The 24,762-nt window shown below is 31.3% G+C and overlaps 2 protein-coding genes and 1 long non-coding RNA gene across 3 annotated transcripts; 1 reads left to right on the top strand and 2 right to left on the bottom strand.

Moving 5' to 3' along the window:
* Positions 1-11,670: 11,670 nt before the first annotated feature.
* LOC146886649 (uncharacterized) lies at positions 11,671-13,327 on the bottom strand. The gene is made up of 3 exons (XR_014994273.1): positions 13,105-13,327; positions 12,931-12,995; positions 11,671-11,926 (listed from the first exon to the last, which is right to left on the bottom strand). It is a non-coding gene; the product is annotated as an uncharacterized LOC146886649 (long non-coding RNA).
* A 1,004-nt stretch (positions 13,328-14,331) lies between these two features.
* Positions 14,332-17,717, top strand: PYD1 (pyrimidine 1). Its single transcript, XM_028069093.2, has 7 exons — positions 14,332-14,831; positions 15,481-15,744; positions 15,834-16,004; positions 16,443-16,555; positions 16,646-16,832; positions 17,158-17,267; positions 17,392-17,717. Exons 1-7 carry the CDS (start codon positions 14,556-14,558, stop codon positions 17,546-17,548), a joined length of 1,278 nt encoding a protein of 425 aa, XP_027924894.1. The 5' UTR covers positions 14,332-14,555; the 3' UTR covers positions 17,549-17,717.
* A 3,210-nt stretch (positions 17,718-20,927) lies between these two features.
* On the bottom strand, positions 20,928-23,209 carry LOC114182698 (homeobox protein knotted-1-like 1). The gene is made up of 3 exons (XM_028069617.2): positions 22,963-23,209; positions 22,167-22,274; positions 20,928-21,241 (listed from the first exon to the last, which is right to left on the bottom strand). Exons 1-3 carry the CDS (start codon positions 23,131-23,133, stop codon positions 21,068-21,070), a joined length of 453 nt encoding a protein of 150 aa, XP_027925418.1. The 5' UTR covers positions 23,134-23,209; the 3' UTR covers positions 20,928-21,067.
* Positions 23,210-24,762: the final 1,553 nt, after the last annotated feature.

Raw genomic sequence — 24,762 nt, 5'->3', positions numbered from 1 at the left:
TTCTTTTTTTACTATCATTTAACATTATTCCTCATAACTATTTACTTTCTCTTTCTTCTAAAAATATAAAAGTTAATTTTTGTTAAGATTATTTTATTCTTATACAAATTGTCAAATGATGTCAAACAATCTTTTTCCAAATTTAAAATAAGAATTTAGAAAATTTATCTCTTGATTCTACAAATTAACACATGCATAAATTAATTTTAGTTTACGACGAAATTTATTTTTCTTTTCTTAGTTTTCTATTTTAAAAGAGTTTACAAAGAAGTTTGTCTCGTACCCTAAGGATACATTTCCACGAAAATGAAGTTTAACCTTGGTGGTGAATTGGATAATGATATTTTGACATATTGTTTTATATTCACTCTTAACTTATCATTTTAATTACTCTTCAATTATTTGTTTTGATTTTTTTAGTGATGTAATGTGATGATTTAATAATGATCGTAGTAGTGGATTAAAAGTGGATCAAAATATTATTATCCATTGCATATTTTATACTTTATTGGGTTTGTAATTTTTTTGTCTTGAGTCACTCCTTAGCATTCAGGTCATTAGGACGGATCGTTGCGCATCAAAGTTTGATATGGTTTAATTTGGATTAAAAATTGAGACGATGTGAATGGTCTAAATAGGTCATCTCGGGTTGAAAACAGAGAAAAATTATCAAATTCACGTACCGAGACATTTTTGTTCATGATGAAGTTTGAAATGAGTTAACTCAAGTCAAAAATCAATAAAAAACATTTTGAAAATAAATCGGTTTGAGGTAAATTTTTTATTCTATTATTTATTTGTCCAATACTATATTTAAAAATAATATTTTTTATATGTAAGAAAAAATCCATAATAAAAATCTGATTCATAGTACTTTTGTGTGGACATTTTAATATGTCAACTTTTATTCTAATAAAAGGTTGTTTTGTTCTTATAGTTTATTTTTAACCTAACCCGTGCAAATCAAAATCAAGTGGAACAAGTTAACAATTCTAATCACATGATTAGTTATTTATAATAATAATTGCCGAAAAGAATAATGTGAGTGGGGGATAAGTGCATCCCACGTGAGTGAGTGAAAAATAAATTTAGAGGAAATTAAACGTGAAAAAAATATTATTATATTTTTATACTTTTTATATCTTTTTCTTTTTCTTTTATTATTATTATTATTATTATTATTATTATTATTATATTTGTTCATTTCTCGACTTTTTATTTTCAAGTTTTTACATTTTTTTTTTTAGACTCTACTTTGGTTTTTCTTTATTTTAAATAAAATACTTTATTTCTTTTATAGGTCTTATAAGTTTATAAGCTAAAAAATATGATGTTTCATTAATTTTTTGTTTTATTTTGATGTTTGTTACGTCGTTGAAGCTTTTAGAAGTAGTTTAAATATTTTTCTATCCTATAGAACATATTTTGAGTTAAAATGCAAACAAATTTCAAAAGGAGAGATATTATGAATTAAAAATAACTAAATAAAATTTCAAGTTAAATGATTTGAAAACTCTGCATTAAACGATGAAAATTTAGATAAGTGATAATGTAATTTATTTTGGAATTATATTTAAGTATAAGTTGTAGTGTTTTGTATGAAATAGTTAAACTGATAGGTTTTATATTTTTATTTTCTAATGAGATTGTAATTTTTACTAAAATTTGTAATGAGGTTATAAAAACACGTTGGAATAGATAAAATTAGATGATTAAATTGTTGGACGATTAGTTTAGATTTAGATTGTATGAGAGTATTTTTTATTTTTTTTTTTGTTTAGTGGAGGATAATATTAGTTAGAGAATCTCAATTGATAAGCAAATTAAGATTTCAATCAATTAATTTAAACTTATAAAAAATAATTCTGCTAAACAAATCTCAATCTAAGAGTAAATTGGAAATTTAATCAATTAATTTTTTTAACGAAGGTGTTAATTTATAAGCATGAATTTTAATATTAATATTTCGATATAGTTAATCTGAATATTTAATATTATATGTTACTAAATAAAATGTGAGATTATTTGTATATTAATTATATTATATGTTCATAATTATATTTTATACATAAATATAGATGATTTACAAATAATGGATATATTAATATATATATATATATATATATATATATATATATATATATATATATATATATATATACACCATTTTAAAATTGATAACAAAACTATGGGACCAATGCCTTTAAGAGCCAATAATGTAAATCAAACTAAGTGTACCAAAACGTGTGTAGGTTAAAATATAATACTTTAAACATGTATAATTATCCTATGTGCATTGCACGTGTTGATTAAAAAAAACTAAAAAATGTTAAAAGTGTTATGAATTAATGGTCGTCCATTGATTTATACAATTACTCATATGATTGATAATCATATTATTCATTACTCTTTATGATGTAATATTTTGTATTTACTATTTGATTTTATATCCTTTCTGGGTTACCATATTGTACCTATAAATAGGACTCGTCCTATCAGTAATTAGACACACATAAAACCAGAAGTTGCTCCCTACTCTCTCATTCTCTATTCTTCCTCTCCTTTGTCTCTCTTATTACCTTTATTTTATAACACGTTATCAGCACGACCACGACCACGACCATGGCTACGACCACGGCCAAAATTACGACCACGATTATTATTATGGTCTTGACCTCGTCCATGATTATATGGATCAGATGTTGCTGCATTCACTTCTGGGAATGGAGCAGAACCAGTTGGTCGGGCCTTGAAATCTTGCAAAGCTTGAATTTGCGGCCCTTGATATTTCGGGGGACAATTATTTATCATGGATTTTAGATGCTGAGATTCATCTAGATGCAATGGGTCTGGGTGATGCTATTAAAGAAGGAAATAAAGCATCTGAACAAGATAAAGCTAAAGCTATGATTTTCCTTCGTCGCCATCTTCATGAAGGGTTGAAAATTGAATACCTTACTATAAAAGACCCTTCTGTACTATGGAAAAATTTAAAAGAAAGATATGACCATCAAAAGACCGTGATTTTGCCAAAAGCTCGTTATGATTGGATGCATTTACGGTTGCAAGATTTTAAAACTGTAAGTGAATATAATTCTGCAATGTTTAGAATTACTTCTCAATTGACTCTATGTGGAGAAAGAATTACTGATGAAGATATGTTGGAAAAAACATTCTCAACTTTTCATGCAACTAATTTGCTTTTGCAACAACAGTATCGTGAAAAAGGTTTTCACAAATATTCTGAATTGATTTCATGCCTTCTTGTGGCTGAACAAAATAATGAGCTCTTGATGAAAAATCATGAGGCCCGACCAACTGGTTCTGCTCCATTCCCAGAAGTGAATGCAGCAACATCTGATCCATATAATCATGGACGAGGTCAAGACCATAATAATAATCGTGGTCGTAATTTTGGCCGTGGTCGTAGCCATGGTCGTGGTCGTGGTCGTGCTATTAATCATGGTCGTGGACATGGTTATAAAGGAAATTTCAAAGAGAAACTTCATCAACAGAAGTGGAACAAGAATGCGAAAAAGGAAAAAGAAAGGGGTGAAAATAATGGCAAAAAGGCTGAAAATATATGTTACCGTTGTGGTAGTAAAGGTCATTGGACCCGTGCCTGTTATACACCAAAGCATCTTGTTGAACTCTACCAAGAATCACTTAAAAAGAAGAATGTAGAAACACACTTTGCTTATGAAGATGGTGATTCTGATTATGGTCATATGGATACTACTCATCTTGATATTGGTGATTTCTTTTCTAAACCCGATGGAAGCATTGATCACCTTATTGGTGATGGGAGTGTTAGAAAATAATTTTATTTTATGATTAATTTTTAAGACAATGTTTTATATTTAATTCATGTTGCTTTTATATGTACAAGTTTTTATGTTTTTATGAATAAAATCCTCTATTTTATTTTATTTTTTTTTTCTTTCTCTCCTCTTACAAAGTAATCTCTAATATTGATATTTATGTTTATATGAAGAATGAATATTGGCATTAACACCAATGATGAGGATCTGTGCCTTGCTGATAGTGCAACAACTCATACAATTCTCAAGAGTAATAAATTTTTCTCTACTTTGATAATGCGAGAAGTCAATGTTAGTACTATTTCTGGTACTACAAATATAATTGAAGGCTCTGGAAGAGCTACAGTACTTCTGCCAAGAGGTACAAGATTGCATATTAAAAATGCATTTTATTCTCCTAAGTCCAATAGAAACTTATTAAGTTTCAAGGATATTCGTCTAAATGGATATCATATTGAGACAAATAATGAAGGAGATGTTGAATATCTTTATATCACTCAAATTGAGTCAAATAAAAAATGTGTATTGGAGAAATTATCAGCCTTCTCTTATGGCTTGTACTACACATATATTAATGCGATTGAGACGCATGTTATTGTAAGCCAGAAGCTTACAAATAAGAATGAATTTCTTGTTTGGCATGATCGGTTGGGTCATCCTGGATATATCATGATGCGAAAAATAGCTGAAAACTCATGTGGACATCCACTTAAAAGTCAAAAGCTTCTTCAGTCCAATGATTTCTCATGTACTGCATGTTCGCAGGGAAAATTGATAATAAGACCATCACCAGAAAAAATTAGAAATGAGTCAATCTCATTTTTAGAACGAATACAAGGTGATATTTGTGGTCCAATACACCCACCATGTGGATCATTTAGATATTTCATGGTATTAATTGATGCGTCCACTAGATGGTCACATATTTGTTTACTATCAACTCGAAATCAAGCATTTGCTAAGTTATTAGCACAATTGATCAAGTTAAGAGCCCACTTCCCAGATTATCCAATTAAGAAAATTCGTCTTGATAATGCTGGTGAATTTACATCTCATGCTTTTAATGAGTATTGTATGTCAATTGGAATTGAAGTTGAACATCCAGTAGCACATGTTCATACTCAAAATGGACTTGCAGAATCATTGATAAAACGTCTAAAATTGATTGCACGACCTTTACTTATGAAAGCTAATCTTCCAATGACTACTTGGGGATATGCAATTCTGCATGCTGCAGTATTGATTCGCATCAGACCAACAAGTTATCACAAATACTCTCCTTTACAGTTGGTTTTTGGTCAACAACCAAATATTTCTCATTTAAGAATTTTTGGGTGTGCTGTATATGTCCCAATTTCCCCACCAAAAAGGACTATGATGGGTCCTCAAAGACGTTTGGGAATATATGTTGGATATGATTCTCCATCGATAATAAAATATCTTGAACCATCAACAGGTGACTTATTTACAGCTCGATTTGCTGATAGTCATTTTGATGAATCAATTTTTCCAACGTTAGGGGGAGAAAGAAAGAAACTGGAAAAAGATATTGGTTGGAATGAATTATCATTATCTCATCTTGATCCTCGTACAAAAGAGTGTGAACTAGAAGTTCAACGGATAATTCATTTACAAAAATTGGCCAACCAATTACCAGATGCTTTTACTGACACAAAAAGGGTAACTAAGTCGCATATACCCGCTGCTAATACTCCAATCAGAATTGATATTCCTGTTGGACAATCTAATATAGCAAATGAATCTCAAACACGCCTAAAGCGTGGTAGGCCTTTGGGTTCCAAAGATAAAAATCCTCGTGTGAGAAAAAGGGAAAAAAGGCAAGATGGCCTAATCGAGGGGGTAAAAGTCCCAAAAGATTCTTTTGACATAATCAATGATTCGGTTCCAGAAGAACCTCAGGTACCTGAAATTGTTGAAAATGATGAGATCTCAATAAATTATGTCATGAATCATAAAATATGGAATCGAAATAAAGTCAATATTGACGAGGTTTTTGCATATAATGTAGCAAAGGATGTCATAAGTGACAATGATGATCAAGAACCAATGACAATTGAAGATTGTCGGCAAAGAAATGATTGGCCAAAATGGAAAGATGCAATCCAAGCAGAATTAGATTCGCTTGCTAAACGAAAGGTTTTTGGACCTGTAGTTCGCACACCTGAGGGTGTAAAACCTATTGGGTACAGATGGGTTTTTGTACAAAAACGAAATGAGAATGGTGAAATTGTTAGATACAAAGCACGGTTAGTTGCTCAAGGTTTTTCACAAAGACCTGGTATTGATTTTGAGGAGACATATTCTCCAGTATTGGATGCAACAACATTTAGATATTTAATTAGCCTTGTTGCACAAGAAGGTTTGAATCTGCACCTCATGGATGTTGTTACAGCCTATTTGTATGGCTCTTTGGAAAATGATATTTATATGAAACTCCCTGAAGGATTTAATGTGCCCAACAAAGCAAATTCTAAAAAGGATTATTCAATAAAATTGAATAAGTCCCTTTATGGATTGAAACAATCAGGACGTATGTGGTATAACCGTCTAAGTGAGTACTTATTAAAGGAAGGGTATAAAAATGACCCTATTTGTCCTTGTATTTATATGAAAAGATCCGAGAATGAATTTGCCATAATTGCTGTTTATGTAGATGACATAAACATAGTTGGAACTCCTAATGAGCTCACAAAGGCAATTGATTGTTTAAAGAAAGAATTTGAGATGAAGGATCTTGGAAGGACAAAGTTTTGTTTGGGATTACAAATTGAGTATTTAAACAAAGGTGTTCTTGTACATCAAGAAGCTTATATAACGAAAGTGCTTAAAAAGTTCTATATGGACAAATCACATTCACTATGCACTCCAATGGTGGTGAGGTCATTAGATGTTGATAAAGACCCTTTTAGACCTCAAGAAAAAGATGAAGAACTACTTGGTCCTGAAGTACCATATCTTAGTGCTATAGGAGCACTAATGTATCTTGCTAATTATACTCGACCCGATATAGCATTTGCTGTAAATTTGTTAGCAAGATATAGTTCTTCACCTACAAGAAGACATTGGAATGGAGTAAAACAAATACTCCGTTACCTTAAAGGCACTATGAATATGGGCTTGTTTTACCCAAATGATTCAAAATTAGATCTAATGGGTTATGCAGATGCAGGTTATTTATCAGATCCTCATAATGGTCGATCACAAACAGGATATTTGTTCACATGTGGTGGCACAGCGATTTCATGGCGATCTGTGAAACAAACAATAACAGCAACATCGTCAAATCATGCAGAAATTTTAGCATTACATGAGGCAAGTCGTGAATGCGTTTGGTTAAGGTCTATAATTCAACATGTGCGACAAACTTGTGGTTTATCCTTGGGAAAAATGAAACCAACAACGATATATGAAGACAATAGTGCATGCATTGCTCAATTGAAAGAAGGATATATTAAAGGAGACAGAACAAAACATATTCTTCCAAAATTCTTTTTCACTCATGATCTTCAAAGAAATGGTGATGTAGAGATCCAAAAGATTCGCTCATGTGAAAATCTAGCAGATTTATTTACAAAGTCTTTGCCAAGGAGAACTTTTGAGCAATTGGTTCATAGGATTGGACTCCGCCATCTTAATGATGTAAGTTTACATGAGGGGGAGAAATTAGAAGATGCAAAGAACAATATTATATAGAATGATGTACTCTTTTTCCTTCACTAGGTTTTTATCCCAAAGGGTTTTTCCTAGTAAGGTTTTAACGAGGCACATTCTTTTATCAATGGACACCCAAGGGGGAGTGTTATGAATTAATGGTCGTCCATTGATTTATACAATTACTCATATGATTGATAATCATATTATTCATTACTCTTTATGATGTAATATTTTGTATTTACTATTTGATTTTATATCCTTTCTGGGTTACCATATTGTACCTATAAATAGGACTCGTCCTATCAGTAATTAGACACACATAAAACCAGAAGTTGCTCCCTACTCTCTCATTCTCTATTCTTCCTCTCCTTTGTCTCTCTTATTACCTTTATTTTATAACAAAAAGTTTAAAATAGGCGTGGAAGAAATTGCAAAAGTTTGTGGTGCCTTTAAGATTCGTTAATTACCACAGTTTTTATTTTATAATATGGTTCGTGGAGGATGAAAGAGCACGTATGCATCCTTGCATGCTTATTATTTTCTTTTTGGCAAATACATATAATGATAACTTATATACTATGTCACTTTCAAATCATCACTTAGTGCATCATCAAATCAAAAAAATGGTTTAATTTATATTATATATCACCCTATCTTTGGGTAATATATTATGTTATCACTATTGATAAAATTATATAACAAAAAATTATGTCATATTATGGTATGATTCGTCACAAATAAATAAATTATGTGTAGTAACTAATATAAAAGTGTTGTTTAGTAGAACAAAATCACTTTGAATCAATACAGATGATGACTCAATAACAAAATTGTGAGTAAGATAAACGCAAGACTATTTATATAGTGATGAGTAATATATAAAAAAAATTAGCTATATTATAGTAGTTTGAGATGACGTCCTAATGAAAAAAAAATAGTATTGTTGTGTTTTGTGTAACTTATCTACTAAACCTATTTATTTTCATCTTTATTCATTAGTGCATTTATGTTATTTTATCTCAGTAATTATATCGAGGTTCCATAATAAACGAGACATATTAAAATGCGGTGACATTTTTTAAATTTTAGCGAACTTTTATGTCTCGCTTCCTATAATAACCCCTGCATAAACGTTTATATGCCTCGGTTCATACCCACCCGAGACATAAAACTTTATGGCCTCAATTGACTACCACCCGAGGCATATAAGTTAATTAATTTAAAAAAAACTATTTTAATTAATTGCAGTATGTATATGCCTCGGTTAGTAATATACCTGAGGCAGAAGGTAGTATAGGCCTCAGGTGAGTTGGACCCGACACAGAATGTGGTATATGCCTCGATTGCAAATTGAACCGAGGCAAAAACATTTATTTAGGGTTAAAAATGGGGACAGTTCTTCTTCTTATTCTTCTTCGCGTGAGTTCATCATCGAGAGAGAAGCACCCTCCTCCCTCTGCCCGCGTGTTCTACTGCCTCCCCGTCCACTCTTGTCGTTGTTCTCGCCATTGCATCAAGCTTCCGCCACCACAAGATCAAGCGTCCACCGCCTTTGTCGCTGCTGCTACTGAGGGAGGCCGGACTGCACGTGAAACCACCACTGGCTGGTGGTTTTTTTTATGTTTTTTATTTTAGACGAGTTGATTATGTTCCCTTACTGTTAGGATTTTTATTTGGGTCTTTTTGTTGCCATTGATCTTGGTACTGTTGCATTGATATTTAGGTACTCTAACAATTTTTATCAAGTGTTGAATACTACATTGCATATCATGTTAATATTGGGCAAAGGATGAAGAAAACAAAAGAATGGAATTACTTCTCGCCGTTGTACCTCCGATCTCGAAGAAATAAGGATTCAGATCACTTGAGCATCTCAACACCGACATAGAGTAGCTTCTCTCCGACAAACCCATCGACATCGACTTTGGCACCCTCGACATGAGCTGGGTTATCAAAACCTAATCTAACCTAATTCTCCATTTCATTTTTTTTTTAATTTCTTATGCACATTAGGCCTCAGTTGTTGAGGAAACCAGGGCAGTAACCTTCAAATATGCCTCGGTTCATAACCGAGGCATAAAAAACTGTCTTTTTACCTCGTCGACATATGTCTCGGGTGTAAACCCGAGACCAAAAGACCAAAATAATCGCGATCATTTCCTTTCCCTGCACTAGTGATTTATTCATTGATTGGTTTTTCAAATTGATTTTTTCTTATAGTGCAATAGTGTGAAGAATATTTTTTAAAAAGTTAATAAAATAAAATAAGTTTTTTCTTACGAAATAAAGTTTAATATAATTAGTGCAGCCAAAGAATATGACAATGGTTATTTTTTTACGATAAAACTATTGTATGAATGCGTGATTTTACTATGAGAGAGACAAATTTGAATGCAAGAGAGGAAGAAAACGATAATAAGTATAAAAATAACAATTATCAAAATTACAATATAGTAATTTTACGTGATTTGTACATATGTATTAGGTAGGTACTATGACTTTTTCATAATGACTTTTTTTATTTATTTATCTATTTTTTATTATTATATAAAATGTACTACTTTCACGTTGATGAATAAAAATGATCATATTAGTGGGGGCATGAGTTCAAATCCAACTAACATAATTTTTTTATTATTATAGTTGTCACAATTAATACAGAACTATCAATTAAAAACTTTAAAGAATGGTCGTATTTATTTAGTAGGGTTTGATTATTCATTAGGTCTAAATACTCCAACAATGTTTTTCTCAGTCTTTCTAATAATCCAAGAAAAAGGTAAGTACACTATTTTTTTTTTCTCTACTGGATTTATTTATTACTTTCATTTTCTTCTTGGTCTTTCTTAAATCTGAAATAATTTAGAAAATTTGAAGTAATTATTTATGTTAGAATTATTTACTAAATTATCGTAGGTACACCAACTTTAATACAATGTTGAACCGACACAAAACCAAAATATTCTATTATTATTCTATGTGTTAGGTTTTTTCTAAACATTAAATTAAAACAAAATCCATTCTGGTTTCCCTACACTTCATTCACACTACCATGTCAACATGGAAACAAAACAAATTTAAGAAAAAACAAATTGGGAACTTATTTTATTTTATTTTTTTAAATTTAGAAACTATAAGAGAAAGTGAGAAGTTGTTTGAAGAACACGTGGAAGAGGAAGAGAAGAGAGTTTGTAAAGAGAGAAGTAGATGCTGGTTTTTTTTAGTGCCCTTCTACTATGCCTTATAATATATTGATTGCCACTAATTTTGACGTTTTAAAATATATTAAAAAATATTTAAAATATCAATATAGTGTATATTTAATGCTCAGTAGAGGACAACACCAAAAAACCAATCAAAAATCTGAAGTCGAATAAAGATGTTGAACAAAACAAGTAATATTTGAGGTGTGAAAAGTAAAAGTAGAGGTGCAATATTGTGAATGTTTTGGGCTTTTTTCAGAAAGGACAAAATTTCTATTTCAACTCCCTCTTTAATAGCAATTGTCCAAAGCTAGTTGTTTCCCACACCTTTATACCTTCTTCTTATTCCTCTTCATTGTAGTTTAATAATGGAAATGACATTTTAAAATATTTACACATTTTAAAAAGCATTTTTCAATATATATAAACAATACCGAATTTTGGATTATAGAAAAATACATTTCAGATAAAGTTTAAAATGTATTGAAATTGATTTTTAGCTATTTTGAAATAATTATTTTAGAATATCTTATAATAGAACTATTCGTTATACAACAACCTTTTCAAAACAATCTAAAATGTATTCTAGAATGTTTATTTTAGAAATAAAAAAATCAACTTGAATTAAAACAAAATTAATTTGTTTATTATTACAATATAATAAGAAGGGAAAAAAATGGAGAAGCTGGAAACACCCTTCACGGGCAATATTTTCCTGCACCTCTATAAGTTTCTTTTTACACCCTTGTATAATTTTTTTGTCATTTTTTTATTTTTGAATTGTGTAAACTGAAAATAAATAATTATTTTTAGATTATACAATTTAAAAGTAAAAAAACAATTTTTGGATTGTATAATCATGAAACTAAAAATGAGTTTCAAATTATGCGATTCATATTTAGTAGTTTTTGAATTGTATAATCATTAAACTAAAAATTACTTTTGTAACATTCCATTTAATAGTTTTCACGTTATCAAATAAAACATTATATTATGATCGATCAAGTATAGCAGATAGTAAGAATAACAATCATATATAAGTATATACAGCTAGTATAGTCATCCAAAATAACCATATAAACCCCTGGTAACAAGGGTAGGTATATAAGAAAAAGGCCTAAACTACATGTCTCAAGACTCCACAGAATCTGGCCCAAAACTATCACAGCATTCAAGCAAAAGATCAACTCCTGCTCAGAAGAGGGGTATCATCATCTGGATTCGGCTCTACTCACACCAACCGTAGGTGATCATTGCAAAGGGGAACATACAAGGACAAACAAACATAAACAAGAAGGGTAAGCTAACTGAAATAAGAGAAAATGAAACAATTCACAATATAAATATCATTCATAACACATAGCTCAATTGTATAATTCTAGACTCGATATCCGGATTGTGTAAGCGACATTAGAGCTCTTGGTGGCTTGCACCTGTAAGGGTACACAAGGGGTTATCACCCGACCGTTCCCAGGGTAAGTCCCCTTCACATCTAGGACTTGATCAAGTCAAAAGATTAGGACCTCCTGCTACTCCTCACGATATAATCCATTCTGCTCTATTTGAGCGTGAATGATTATTGGAGTTTCAGGATACCAACTAATACGGATTCCTCATGTCCTTACACACATTAACAAGTTCACCTGAATTTCCCTTGAAATTCTATTTCAGTCACAACTCTTCATAATTCATACTCATCCAATTTCATCACGCAATACATTAATAATGACATTCCAAGCATATAAAATACTAATTGCACAAAACCACATTATAACATATAATATCACTCTTTAAAACAGAAACTAAAGCACCCCACTGCAGTGGCTCTCGCTCAAGCTAGACAATCTAGCCCAGGCGAGTCAGTCTCGCCTGAGCGAGGCTCTAACAATGGCAAAAATTAAAAACTGGGCGAACTCTCGCTCAGGCTAAGCTGGTTCGCTTAGACGAGATTGTCTCTCGCTTAAGCGGCCTCAGCTTGCCTAGGCGAGACTTCGCGCAAGAACAGGGGTGGGTTTTCTGGTGTTTTCGCTTGGGCGATAATCAGCCGCCTAGGCGAAAATACCAGATTACTCACTATTCCCACATGCAAGAGCACTGAATTCATGGCAGAAATCAATCAAGCAACCACACATACATTTCAAACATCAATTTAGCACTCAGAGCTTCAATCAAACTCATCAAACATGATTCACAGGTTTAAATAAGAAGAAATTACAGTTAGCTTCCCTTACCTTTTTAAAACCACCACAAGCAGAACTCTAACCACAAAGGCACCTCAATTCCACAACTTAAGGGGCTGAAATTCATAAACTCAGAGTGAGTATAGCCCTAATTCGGTTTTGGTAAGTATTGAACTCCAGAAATTCCAAAATTGAAGAAAATTGAGAAAACCGAATTTGATTTACTGGGAGGAGAAGATGACTCAGCTGGAGGATGAATTCTTGTTCTAGTTCCAGGTCCAGTTGCTGTAACAGAAGGGAGGATTGATTAGAATGGAAAATTCAAGCTTCTATTAGAGAGATGACAGTGCAGTTGAATCGGTGGAAGGGAAGAGTAGTGATGGTGGAGTGTTGTTCTGTGATATGGGTAGCAGAGAGAGAAGAGAGTATAGTGGGAAGGGATAGTGAGTTTTCATATCTTTCAGATTATACAATTAAAAAATACGAAGCTTACATATTTTGTAATCCAAAAATTAAGAAAAAATGGTTTCTAAATTACACAATTTGATAATTTTTTTATTTGAAAAATCTGTTACACAATTTAAGAATTTTAAATTACATAATTTGAAAGTCATTACGACTTGCAAATCATATAATCTGAAAGTTATTGAGTTCCGAATGGTAGAATTTGAAAAGGATAAATGAAAAAAAAAAGATTATATGGGGTGCAGGAAGAAAGTTATGGAGTTACTAGAACAAAAATGGCCCCTTCAAGTTGGACTAATTAAGAGCCCACATTGTGCTGCTCAGCGGTGTGAGCCCAATTTGTTGAGCAAACATTGCTTGTAGTTTGAGTTTTGGGTGTGTTGTCATCAAAGAAAACAAACGTTGACAATAAATAAATAAATAAACAGACAAATCAATATAAATATTTTATTGCATTTCTCTAGTTGTGACGTGAGACAGATGGAAGGAATAAAAATAAATAAAAATACAGTGGGCAAAAAAAAAGTTTGTGATGAGGTAGGAAAATAAATAAAAATAACAATAGCAGGAGAAAAATAAAAAAAAAACTATTATAGAAAAAATAGTAACTTTATTGCTTTTGGTCAGTCTGTAACTTTTTCCCATGCAGAAAGAATATCCATGTTCACTCCCCACAAAATCAATGAATCCAAACTACAGTGTTATTAGTTTTATGCAATATATATAACATTTTGCTAACAAAATTTTCCCAAAATCCTTATAATATTGAGCTATGATATGTTAAAAAAGTATTTTTAACAAAGTTTTGACAAACTTTCCTATTTAAGTTAAAAAATATTATTTAATTATTTTATTTTAATTAAAAAATAAAAAGTTAATCAACTTTAATTCTATTTTTAGAAACTTTGTTACTTTGTCAGAATTTTGCTTGTCAAAAGATAATTTCTTATAATATTCTTCCACAGTCATTCTCACATGTTAGTCCCTTCTAGGAAGGAATTGAATATGGTTTCTCCCAAACTTATCCGATACAACAAACCAAATGCTAGAAACGAAACAAGAGATTCATAATTGCACGTTCTCTTTTGTTGTTTCCAGCTCATAGAATATTATATCTCAGATTCAGAATTTCAGATTCACCATTTATTCTTCATATTCATAATCTTCTTCCTCCCAAGCTTTTTCGGAAAGGTGTGATTTTTACTTTACAGATGGCATCTTTGAGCATGACCCAGATCAGAGCTGGAAATTGGGTATCTGGGTTTGGCTTGAATCGGGCTGGGAAGGTTCAGGTTGGTCCCAGCAGCAGGGTTGCATTTAAGGTGTTTGCTTCAGAGACTCAAGCTACAGAGCCTGATCTTAGCGTCACTGTAAATGGGTTGCACATGCCCAACCCCTTTGTTATTGGGTCAGGTCCTCCAGGAACCAATTACACTGTCATGAAAAGGGCCTTTGATGAAGGTTGGGGTGGTGTGATTGCAAAAACTGTAAGGTTTTTTTTTTTTTTTTTTTTACTTACAGCCCCACCTTTTCTGCATTAGATTAGTTTGTATATTTAAATTGTTGTTTGGTTTCTTGGTTTGTGAATTGTAATTTGTTAATTAAGGTTTGAAATCGGAGAGTCTGTGTTTTGTTGTCTGAAAGACCAATCTTTTGACCTTATGTTTTGCAAAAACTGGATTATGCAATCATGTTTAGTTATTAGTTATGGTTGTTCTGTTATCAAGTAAGTTATTATAGGCCATAGATCTTCGTGATTTGTTAAAGCTTTGTAATTTGTTGCCAGAGAGTGTGGGTGTTCTCTCTTTCATTTAATCAATTCCTCCATTTCTTTTCCTTTGGACCATAAAATTTATCTAAAAGAATTAGGAAGTTGAATTCATGACCAATAAAATTACCATTATCAAGTGATAGTAAATTGATGGTGATTCACTGTCATGAACTGATAAGCTCCTGGGGTACTGTATTCAACAGATTCAGAAAGGATCATCAGCCATATAACTGAACATGGCATGCTTGCATATTACTTTTTGAGATGTGCTTGATGCCAAATATTTTAATGCTATATTCACTGACGTGATTGTTAGAACCATCAGGTATGCTATTTTGAAAGATTTGATATGATTCTCTTGCTAGGTATCACTTGATGCAGCAAAAGTTATAAATGTAACTCCTAGATATGCCCGATTACGGGCAGGTGCAAATGGCTCTGCAAAAGGAGAAATTATTGGGTGGGAGAACATAGAACTTATCAGTGATAGGCCACTTGAAATCATGTTGAAAGAATTCAAGCAATTGAAAGAAGAGTATCCAGACAGAATTCTGATTGCTTCAATTATGGAGGAGTACAATAAGGCTGCTTGGGAGGAGCTTATCGATCGAGTCGAGCAAACCGGAGTTGTAAGATGTGTTTCATGACCAAGTTTGTGACACTTGATGTTTTTCCAACTTGAAATTTCTGGTGGCTGACCTCTCTGATGTTGCTATAGGATGCAATCGAAATAAATTTCTCATGTCCTCACGGTATGCCAGAACGCAAAATGGGTGCTGCTGTTGGCCAAGATTGTGCTCTTCTGGAAGAGGTTTGTGGATGGATCAATGCTAAAGCCACAATTCCTGTTTGGGCTAAGATGACTCCCAATATAACTGATATTTCACAGGTTGGCTTTGCATCTTCTCCTTTTCTTATATTTATACTCTTATCTATAATACTATACTCTAATGTTTAAGTGAAAACCTAAATACCTATCAAATTTGTGAATTACCATTGAAATTTTGTATTGTTTGTTTTTTTATGATGCTCCAATACTTCAATTTTGTATCACGTATCCATGTTCAACACGTTGTTTACAAATTTAGTATCTAATTTATAGAGTAGATGCATATATCACACATGTCGTATCCTATTATTTTCAAAACAAGTGTATCGACATATCATATAGGTGTTGTATCCGATACGCTCTATCATATCCGTGTATCATATTAGAACAATAGATCCAGTGCACAGTGCACCATGCACCATGCACCATGCACCATGCACTATGCACATTATAGCCATGACTACCATGTTAGTAATTTTGGGATGCTTTTTCTTATAGCCAGCAAGGGTTGCTCTAAGTTCTGGATGTGAGGGAGTAGCTGCCATAAATACAATCATGAGTGTCATGGGAATCAATCTCGATACATTACGTCCAGAGCCTTGTGTTGAGGGGTTTGCAATCTCACTCACCACAAATTCATTGATTTTTCGTTGGTTTTTCAACCATCTCATGTACCTAATCTGTCTAAATTTTGCTGTTAGGTACTCAACTCCTGGGGGGTATTCTGCAAAGGCAGTACATCCCATAGCACTTGGGAAGGTGATGAGCATTGCAAAGATGATGAAGTCAGAGTTTGACAGTGAGAACTATTCACTTTCCGCCATTGGTGGTGTTGAGACAGGTGGAGATGCCGCTGAGTTTATTCTTCTCGGGGCAAACACTGTTCAGGTACAATCAACAGACACTCACACTAGGGCCTTCTATACAATCAACAAACTCATGATAAAATTACATCGCATATATAAGCAAAGAAAAACCTATTATGAATGAAATCCATGATTTCCTTCACGAAAATCATTCCATATACCAGGAAAAAGGCAAATCCAAACACACTATATAGATGTTCTCTTTTTATGTGGATTAATCTAAATGCATTAACAATGTAAAAGTTGTTTACATTATCATCCAATTATAGATTACCATGTATGATAAGATTCTGAATTTTCTTACACTGTCAGTACATTGAAATTAAACTCTCTTCATTGAATTGTAGGTGTGCACCGGGGTGATGATGCATGGTTATGGTCTTGTGAAGAAACTATGTCTTGAGCTTAAAGACTTCATGAAAAAGCACAATTTCACTACAATAGAAGACTTTAGAGGGTATAGTTTTGAACTGATATATGGTTTCCTTCTTCCAATATCCTAAAGAACAGAAGAAAAAAAAAATGCATGTTTGACTTTTTACCATGAAGAATGCATATTCTAATTTTATTTAGAATCACAGGGTTTCTCTTGAGTACTTTACTTCTCACACTGAGTTGGTGAGAAGGCAGCAAGAGGCAATTCAGAAGAGGAAAGCCATAAAGAAAGGGTTGCAATCTGATAAAGACTGGACTGGAGATGGTTTTGTTAAAGAAAGTGAAAGTATGGTATCTAACTGAAATCTTCATCCAAATCAAGCATTAAGCAACCTTTCTTGTACAATTTTTCATATTCATGCAAATGAAGTGGTGAAGGACATTATCCTTTGTTATTAATCATGGATATTTATCTTTTCAAGAACATTAGAATGTATTATGTCAGAAAATAAAGGAAGTATTTTTAACAAAATTCTGGGAAGATTATCATAAACCTTTACTATATTATCTTTATGTGTTACTTTGGTGTACTCTAACAGAACGAAGTGCTAAAAAAATTCTTCAGACAATATAATTTATAAAAAAAAAAATCTTCAAATTTTGTGAATCAAACAGTTCAGTTCTAAGCATTTATGTATCCTTAGGCCTGTTCAAGTTTTTCTTTTCAATTTTAAAAAATAAATTCCAATTTTTCATAGTCTCCACAGGGAACAATTGGTGTAGCAATTGACCAGTCAATTCAAATAATGATTACTCTTCATTTTAGGGGGAAAAAGTGTGAAGATGTTTCAATTCTTACTCAAACTTACAATTTTCTCTAACATGGGACAATGCTGCATTCCACAATTCTACTATCTTTTGTTATAACGTTTTTTAGACAATTTTTTTAGAAATATTGGATTTAAAGTTGATATTTTTATCAATTATATAACTATTATTATTAATTTAAATCCTAATCTTTTATTTTAACAGGGATATACTGTAATTCTTTAATGTTATATTTTGCAAGAAATATATTAAATTATATATTTTAGATTATAATTTTAAATTGATTCTGTGGTGTTATAAAATGGACACGTTGATCATTTCTTATATAATGGGGTGAGAGAAGAAATGACAGGTAAAGAAAAAAAAAATCTATTTTTTTCTTCTTAGAACCAAAAGTGTATTTTGTTTGTTTTTTTAACACAGAAAGAAAAAGTTAAGAATACCATGTTGCTTTAACTTGATTCTTTTTTCTTTTGGGCTTCATATTTGTCTTATATGTTTTTCTTTTTCTATTATTTTTGTAGATACTTGGCTATTTCTTTTATAGTATAATAATAAATAAATTGCAAGATATTGAATTTTGTTTTGAACTATTTAAACACCAAAAAATGTTGTGATTTGTACTTTCGATTTTTTTTCACTATAATTTAATAAGCTATAAATATTTTTTAGGTTAACATTTAATTCAAGTATCATTTGACAAGTAAATAAAATCTAAATATTCTTTGTTACGAAATAATATCTCTATTGAGAAATTTACAACAACTAAGCATAAGATTTACATTCAGACATTTTTCAGAACGCAAACAGTTTGAGTCAACAAAGCCTAAAGAATAAAAGCAAATAGAAAAAAAGTTTTCAACAAAACTCTACACTTGTACATCACATCTCTGTTGTTTTGTGAGAGACTTATTTGTGATTAGGTTCAAAATTCTTTCATTTGATTACTTTAAGTGAGAGAGAAATAATCATCAAAGCATTAAATATAGCACTAATTTCAATAGAAAAATAATAATAATAATAATACATACTCAATTAAAAATTTACAATTTTGTGAAAATTTCACAGATTTCAAATTTAATTAAGTCTCTGTTTATTGTTTAAGTTTATAAAATCAATTTTGTACTATTTTTACTTCTTAGTATCATCATTTTTACAATGCACCTTTATTAAAAAGACTTACTATAATAAAATCAATTCATGTGGAGTAGGTAATATATTTTAATGATCAACACATGAGGAATTAAATAATTTATTCTCATTATTTTAGTCAACGTTTTTTATTTTTTTACTTTAATTTCTTTTGAATATTTGCGTTGTTAACGGAGACACAATATGATTGGTCTAGACCCGCCCATAATAATTTTAATTAGTAATTTTTTGAATTATAAGTGGTATTAGAAATGTTAAAATAGATTCTGATACGTGATCACAAATTTGAATCCAGATGGGTTAAACAAAATTTAACTTTTTAAAATATAAGGTATATTGGATCTAATTCACTTAATCAATATATTAAACGAGTTGAAACTAGGTTAAAGGTGGATTAACACTAATTCACCAAAAATAACCTTTAATTAGTATTTTTATAATTTTTTTACAAGTTTTTATTATAATTATTTACTATTTCCAATTGTGAAGGTTGACAATTTGACCATTTTAAATATTGTAATATTGTTAAATAATGTTTGAATAGTTTGAATGTTTAATTTATTTGTTTGTTAAGTTATGTAATTTGACATTTTAACTTTCATTTACTATTTTATAATAATATGTTTACTACTTTTGTAAATCAGGTGAGTACTTTGATTATACTATAACAAATATATAAAATAAATTGAAAAAAAATATCCTTTAGTTAATCCATCATATGTAATGGATCGAGTTTGGTTACAAATTATTTTGCTTATCAAAAACTAATCTATGTTGAGCTTACTCATTTTTAATTCAACACGTGGTAAGTTATCAAGTGTGAGCCGAATTATCTTAGTTTAATGTTTAATTTATGTGTGTGTGCTGGATCAAGACAATATAATTTGATTGTATTATATAAAATAAATTGAAAGAATAAAACATCATTAAGTGAGATAATCCAATAAATCACTAACTCATGGTAGATTACTAGGTTCTAAAATTTTTGATTCACCAAAAAATGAGTCAGATTAGACTAACTTATCTCTAGTTTAACTCATATGAGTCAAGTTGACTCATTTTGATATCCCTAAGTGTTATCCAATATATTTTCCCCACATATATATTAGTTAATTTAAACATAAATCCTTTAATAATTATGAGAATATTTTTAGTTAAATAATAAAATTTCTAAAATTAAAAATAGTGCTAATTAACACATTTAGGTTATAATCATTGGGAAGCAGATAGACAAATGAAAATATTATCATTCTTATAACTTTTATAACTTAGTATGAGTTTAATTAACTTATTTGACGAAATAATCTCTTTGTTATTGTAAAAAACAGTTTTTTTCTTAAGAAAGTGGTTACTTTTCCAAAAACAAAAAATCATAACCAAACATATAATTACTAAATTGATTTTCTTTATCGCCCTAGTTATTAATTAATAAAATAAAATAAAATAAATGATAAAAAATCTCAGGAATATATTTTCATCGTAATTTCTAACAATGAATAATTACTGTTTAATTCCTTAACAATTTTGTTAAGATAGTCATTAACACAACCCTTCGTGTATACCAATGTTTATGATCTGAATTGTTGGAATTTTTTTCACAAAAACTTTTTACTAAAGTAAATATCTCATCTGATATAGATGAACCTTAATATCTCTAAACCAGATTCACTTTTATGGAAAATATAAAGAAATAAACCAACACTAAATTCTAATTAACCTCAATAATATTTATACATAATAATGATAATAATAGTCATGAGAGTTAATGACAGCTAATTTATATACTTATGTGAGGTAGAGTTTAGTTAACCATGGATAAGATAATAATTGAAGGCTTAATTAACAACCTAGCTATATAGCTGGAATATATATAATATTACAGACTGAAAAAGTAGAGTGTTGCTAATTTGTTGTGAAATTGCAGTGACTAGAAGATGCAGAAGGTGGTGCAGGTTCAGAAGATGGTGCAGTGATCTCTCTGAGTTGTGAATGCATGTTGTTTATGAAAGCCATGGACTTCTGCTGTGGTTCCACCATTGCTTCTTTAAGCTTCCCAAGTGACAAGCAATATGCTTCCTGAATCCATCAACATTTCAAGTGTTTCAAGAATCATAAAACTGTATATTAATTGGATCTAAAGTGTTTGAAGAATGATAAAAGTTTGGAGAAGTATATGTAGGTGCAGGTGTGGGGTCTCATAGGTCTCCTAAAAATGAGGAATTCAAAGAGATGGTGCATAAACTACTTGTGTCAAAAACTATTTTCATAAACTCATCCCAGAGATTATGACACCACTTTTCTCATTATTATTTAATCACACCATTGCATTCCACATTTATGATGATATGTCTGATATACTGCTACCTTCATCTACACCATTTTCTCTATTTAAAGTTTTAGCATTAGACCTAACACCTTGAAAAAGTTTAATCATTACTTTCATCTTTACATCTATATACTGATTTTAATCTTATTCATCCATTTTTGATCAATTCTTTATAAAATCTAAACCTGAAACACATATATAAACAAGTAAGTAAGTATATGGAGAATTCATGGAAGAAAATCTATATGACAAGTTTTGATGAGAAAAACAAGTGATGGTTATGGCTATTATATGGTGAGTAATAAGCATACTCTAATGATCCTTGCGGCCTAAAGTAAATGTGAAAAGACAGGATGTGAAGAGCAGCACAGACACAGAGACAGATAGGAAAAGTGTGACAGTCATAGAATTGGAACAAAAAACTATGCGCATTTCTGAGAGTAGTCTCTTTCAAGCAGGAAGCACATGCTTTAGGCAACCATGAAGTGTCCATCAAAATCAACATAATTCAGTTCCCACATGATGCGTTAGGTTATATATTTGACTCACTTTTTGTACGCTACTTCATCATCATATCCCACAAAACCATTCACACATACACGTACATTCATTGATGTTTGTGTAAACCAAGGCACACAGGTAAGGAAGTGGGAGAGTGTGCAGTGTTAGTCTTACCATGAAGAGATCAAGCTCAGATTGACTCAACATGTCCAACTTTTGCTTCTCTCTTGCTTTCATCTCATCTATCTTCACCTCTCTCTCCAACTTGGAAATCTCACCGACCTGAAAATATGTTCTAACACCATGCATCTTTAAAGGTTCGTGCTTAAATTTAAAGCATGAAGATCTTTGGTTTTCTGATATCTTTTGTGCACAAGCTGCACCAACGAGTTAATTAGTCTACAGTTTATCAAACCATAAAGTGGTTGATATGAAAGAGCTTGATAAGAAAGAAAAACTTCACTTTCAAGAAAGGTTAGTATTCATTTCAAATTATGTGAACAAGCTCTTGGTTTCCTATGTGAACTACTTCACCCACACACACACAAAAAAAAATGCATAAAACTCACACATAATGTACCCAGTTATCACCCATAAATGTTTAATAAGTCTACTGGGTTTGGATTTGGGGGGTAAACTTAGTTTTTCCTCTTCTATTGGATCTTTAAAGTCACAACTTTTAAGATACAATTTAATTATAAAATTAACCAGTTTGGCCAAACTGGAATTTAACTTCAGCCTGCATATATTGGAAGAAAAGAATTGAATCTGAAAGATAAAATCCTTGGTCTTTTACCATGATTCAAGATTCAACAGGGGGAATTACAATAAGATGAAAGACTCCTTCAAAAGGGCAAGAGAAAACAGTTCCCTCTTTAACACTGATATTCACATTTAGAAAACAAAACATATTACAGTTTGATACAAAACATGGTAAAGAGAATTAATAAGAAGTTGAAAGGAAAAGAACCTTTAAACAGTCGAGGTGAGCTTGAAGCAGCACTCCATAGAGAGGGTGGTTGGAGATTCTTGTCTTGAGGATCTCATTGTTTTGTTCTTCTACTTCTTCCTCGTCATCATGATCTTGTTGTTGTAGTTGTTTGTAGGTGTGAATAGTAGTGTTAGGCCTGTGAGATTCCATGTCTATTTTTGAGCAGGAGAAGTGAACCTTTGATATGCCAGATATTGAAGTGCTACAGCTAGATCATGATAATAATGTGTACTACAAGTACTATTATTATTATTATTATATAAAGAGAGAAAAGTGTGAAAAAATGATGTGGTGGATGAAGATAATGAGGTGAGTGAGATTGAGATGCTCCACTTTTGGAAGTAAGGGAAAGAAATGAAAGAGGGAATTGCATGCATACGTGGTTAAGAGAAATGATGAAAGCAACAGTTGAAATGAATGGAGTTTTGTGTGTTTTTATTTTTCTACTTTTTTACAAAGTCAGTGATTCATTCTCTCCCCAACCGAAACAGCCAAAACCGAAACTGTTCACTTTGGTTTCATCTTCCTATCACTTTGCTTCTCATTCCTGTTTCTGTCACTGTTTCTGTGGTCCTAACTACTAAAGGACAATTGTTTACTATAATTTTGGAAAAGGGACAATTTTATGCCTTAAACCATTATATATTCCATGTGCTTCCCCTACCTTCAATTTCTCCGACTCCTTCCTTTCCCACCTTTCAACATCCTAACATAGCATATTATTTCATGTTTCCTTTGCTAACAGACAAGACAAACAAATATGGCAAAAATAAACACCATAGGTGCAATTTAAATATGGGCGTTACTTTCTGATTCAAATAGTGATGATGAAATCGGTTCTTAAATTGAATTCAACAAACGGTTGAAGTAAAAATTGGTACCAATATTTATTATCTTAAAAACCGATAGGAATTAAAAACCGATAGGAATTCGCGTGTGAGTCTAAGTTTTATATTGGTTAGAAATAAGAAAATAGAGCACTGTATAAGGATAAAGACTCGTAAACCTAATATTTTAAGGTTTTGAGTTGAGAGTGGTGTCAATGTCTTATGTGATTAGGCTCAGGTCTCATTAATGTTGTATCTTCTCAATAAAACTGAAACTCCCTCAATAAATCAAACAAAAACTCTAAAAAATTTTATTCAAATTTGTTAATATAATAAAGGGTGATGGGTTTTGTGAATATTAAACGAGTACGACATAAAGAGAAAGAAAAGAGCAGTGATTTTGTGAGGAAGAATATAGTGTGCATCACCTGAATTGATAATAGCATTTGATTATGCTAGCAGACAAAATCAAGAACTTAATTAAGGTTTGATCTTGTTGGTCTCACTTTTGAGAAAAGCATGACAATTAATTATGCCACAAAATCATTTTTGGATAGAATTATGTCCACACAAGCTGATCCTAAGATCTATGTTTCAACTTTTCATCCATTGCACCCAAACTTTAGGAACAAACATTATAAATATTCCACACTTTCAAGTTTCACTATTTTAAATTGTGCTAATTTAACAGTAATGTCATTGCTTGATTCGTTCAAAATCCGCTAGCAAACAAAGTAGAGGAGTGCATATCTTTTGATCTTTTGTTTTTTTTGGCGAAAATATAATACGATGACTTCTACTTAAATTGTTATTGTTGTGATTATGGTGTTGTGTTGGTTTTGTCACGATAGTCTAAGTTGATTTTCAAGACGAATCATTGATTATGATATTCCTTATCCATTGAAGAACCGGACACTCAATTAACATTAAGAACTTTTTATACTGGCAGAGT

This window comes from Vigna unguiculata, chromosome 4, assembly GCF_037176805.1.
Source record: "Vigna unguiculata cultivar grain cowpea cultivar isolate G323 ecotype 2 chromosome 4, ASM3717680v1, whole genome shotgun sequence".
Lineage (NCBI taxonomy): Eukaryota > Viridiplantae > Streptophyta > Magnoliopsida > Fabales > Fabaceae > Vigna > Vigna unguiculata.
This window is presented reverse-complemented; position numbering and strand designations above follow the sequence as displayed.

Bases quoted from the DNA above. Each gene is read 5' to 3' on its own strand.
- PYD1 (XM_028069093.2), top strand. From the start codon at position 14,556: ATGGCATCTTTGAGCATGACCCAGATCAGAGCTGGAAATTGGGTATCT. The intron at 16,833-17,157 runs GTACAATCAACA...ATTGAATTGTAG, and splicing joins TCGGGGCAAACACTGTTCAG to GTGTGCACCGGGGTGATGAT. The intron at 17,268-17,391 runs GTATAGTTTTGA...TTAGAATCACAG, and splicing joins ACAATAGAAGACTTTAGAGG to GGTTTCTCTTGAGTACTTTA.
- LOC114182698 (XM_028069617.2), bottom strand. From the start codon at position 23,133: ATGGAATCTCACAGGCCTAACACTACTATTCACACCTACAAACAACTA. The intron at 22,275-22,962 runs GTTCTTTTCCTT...ACATATTTTCAG, and splicing joins CTCACCTCGACTGTTTAAAG to GTCGGTGAGATTTCCAAGTT. The intron at 21,242-22,166 runs GTAAGACTAACA...TGATGGATTCAG, and splicing joins CTGAGCTTGATCTCTTCATG to GAAGCATATTGCTTGTCACT.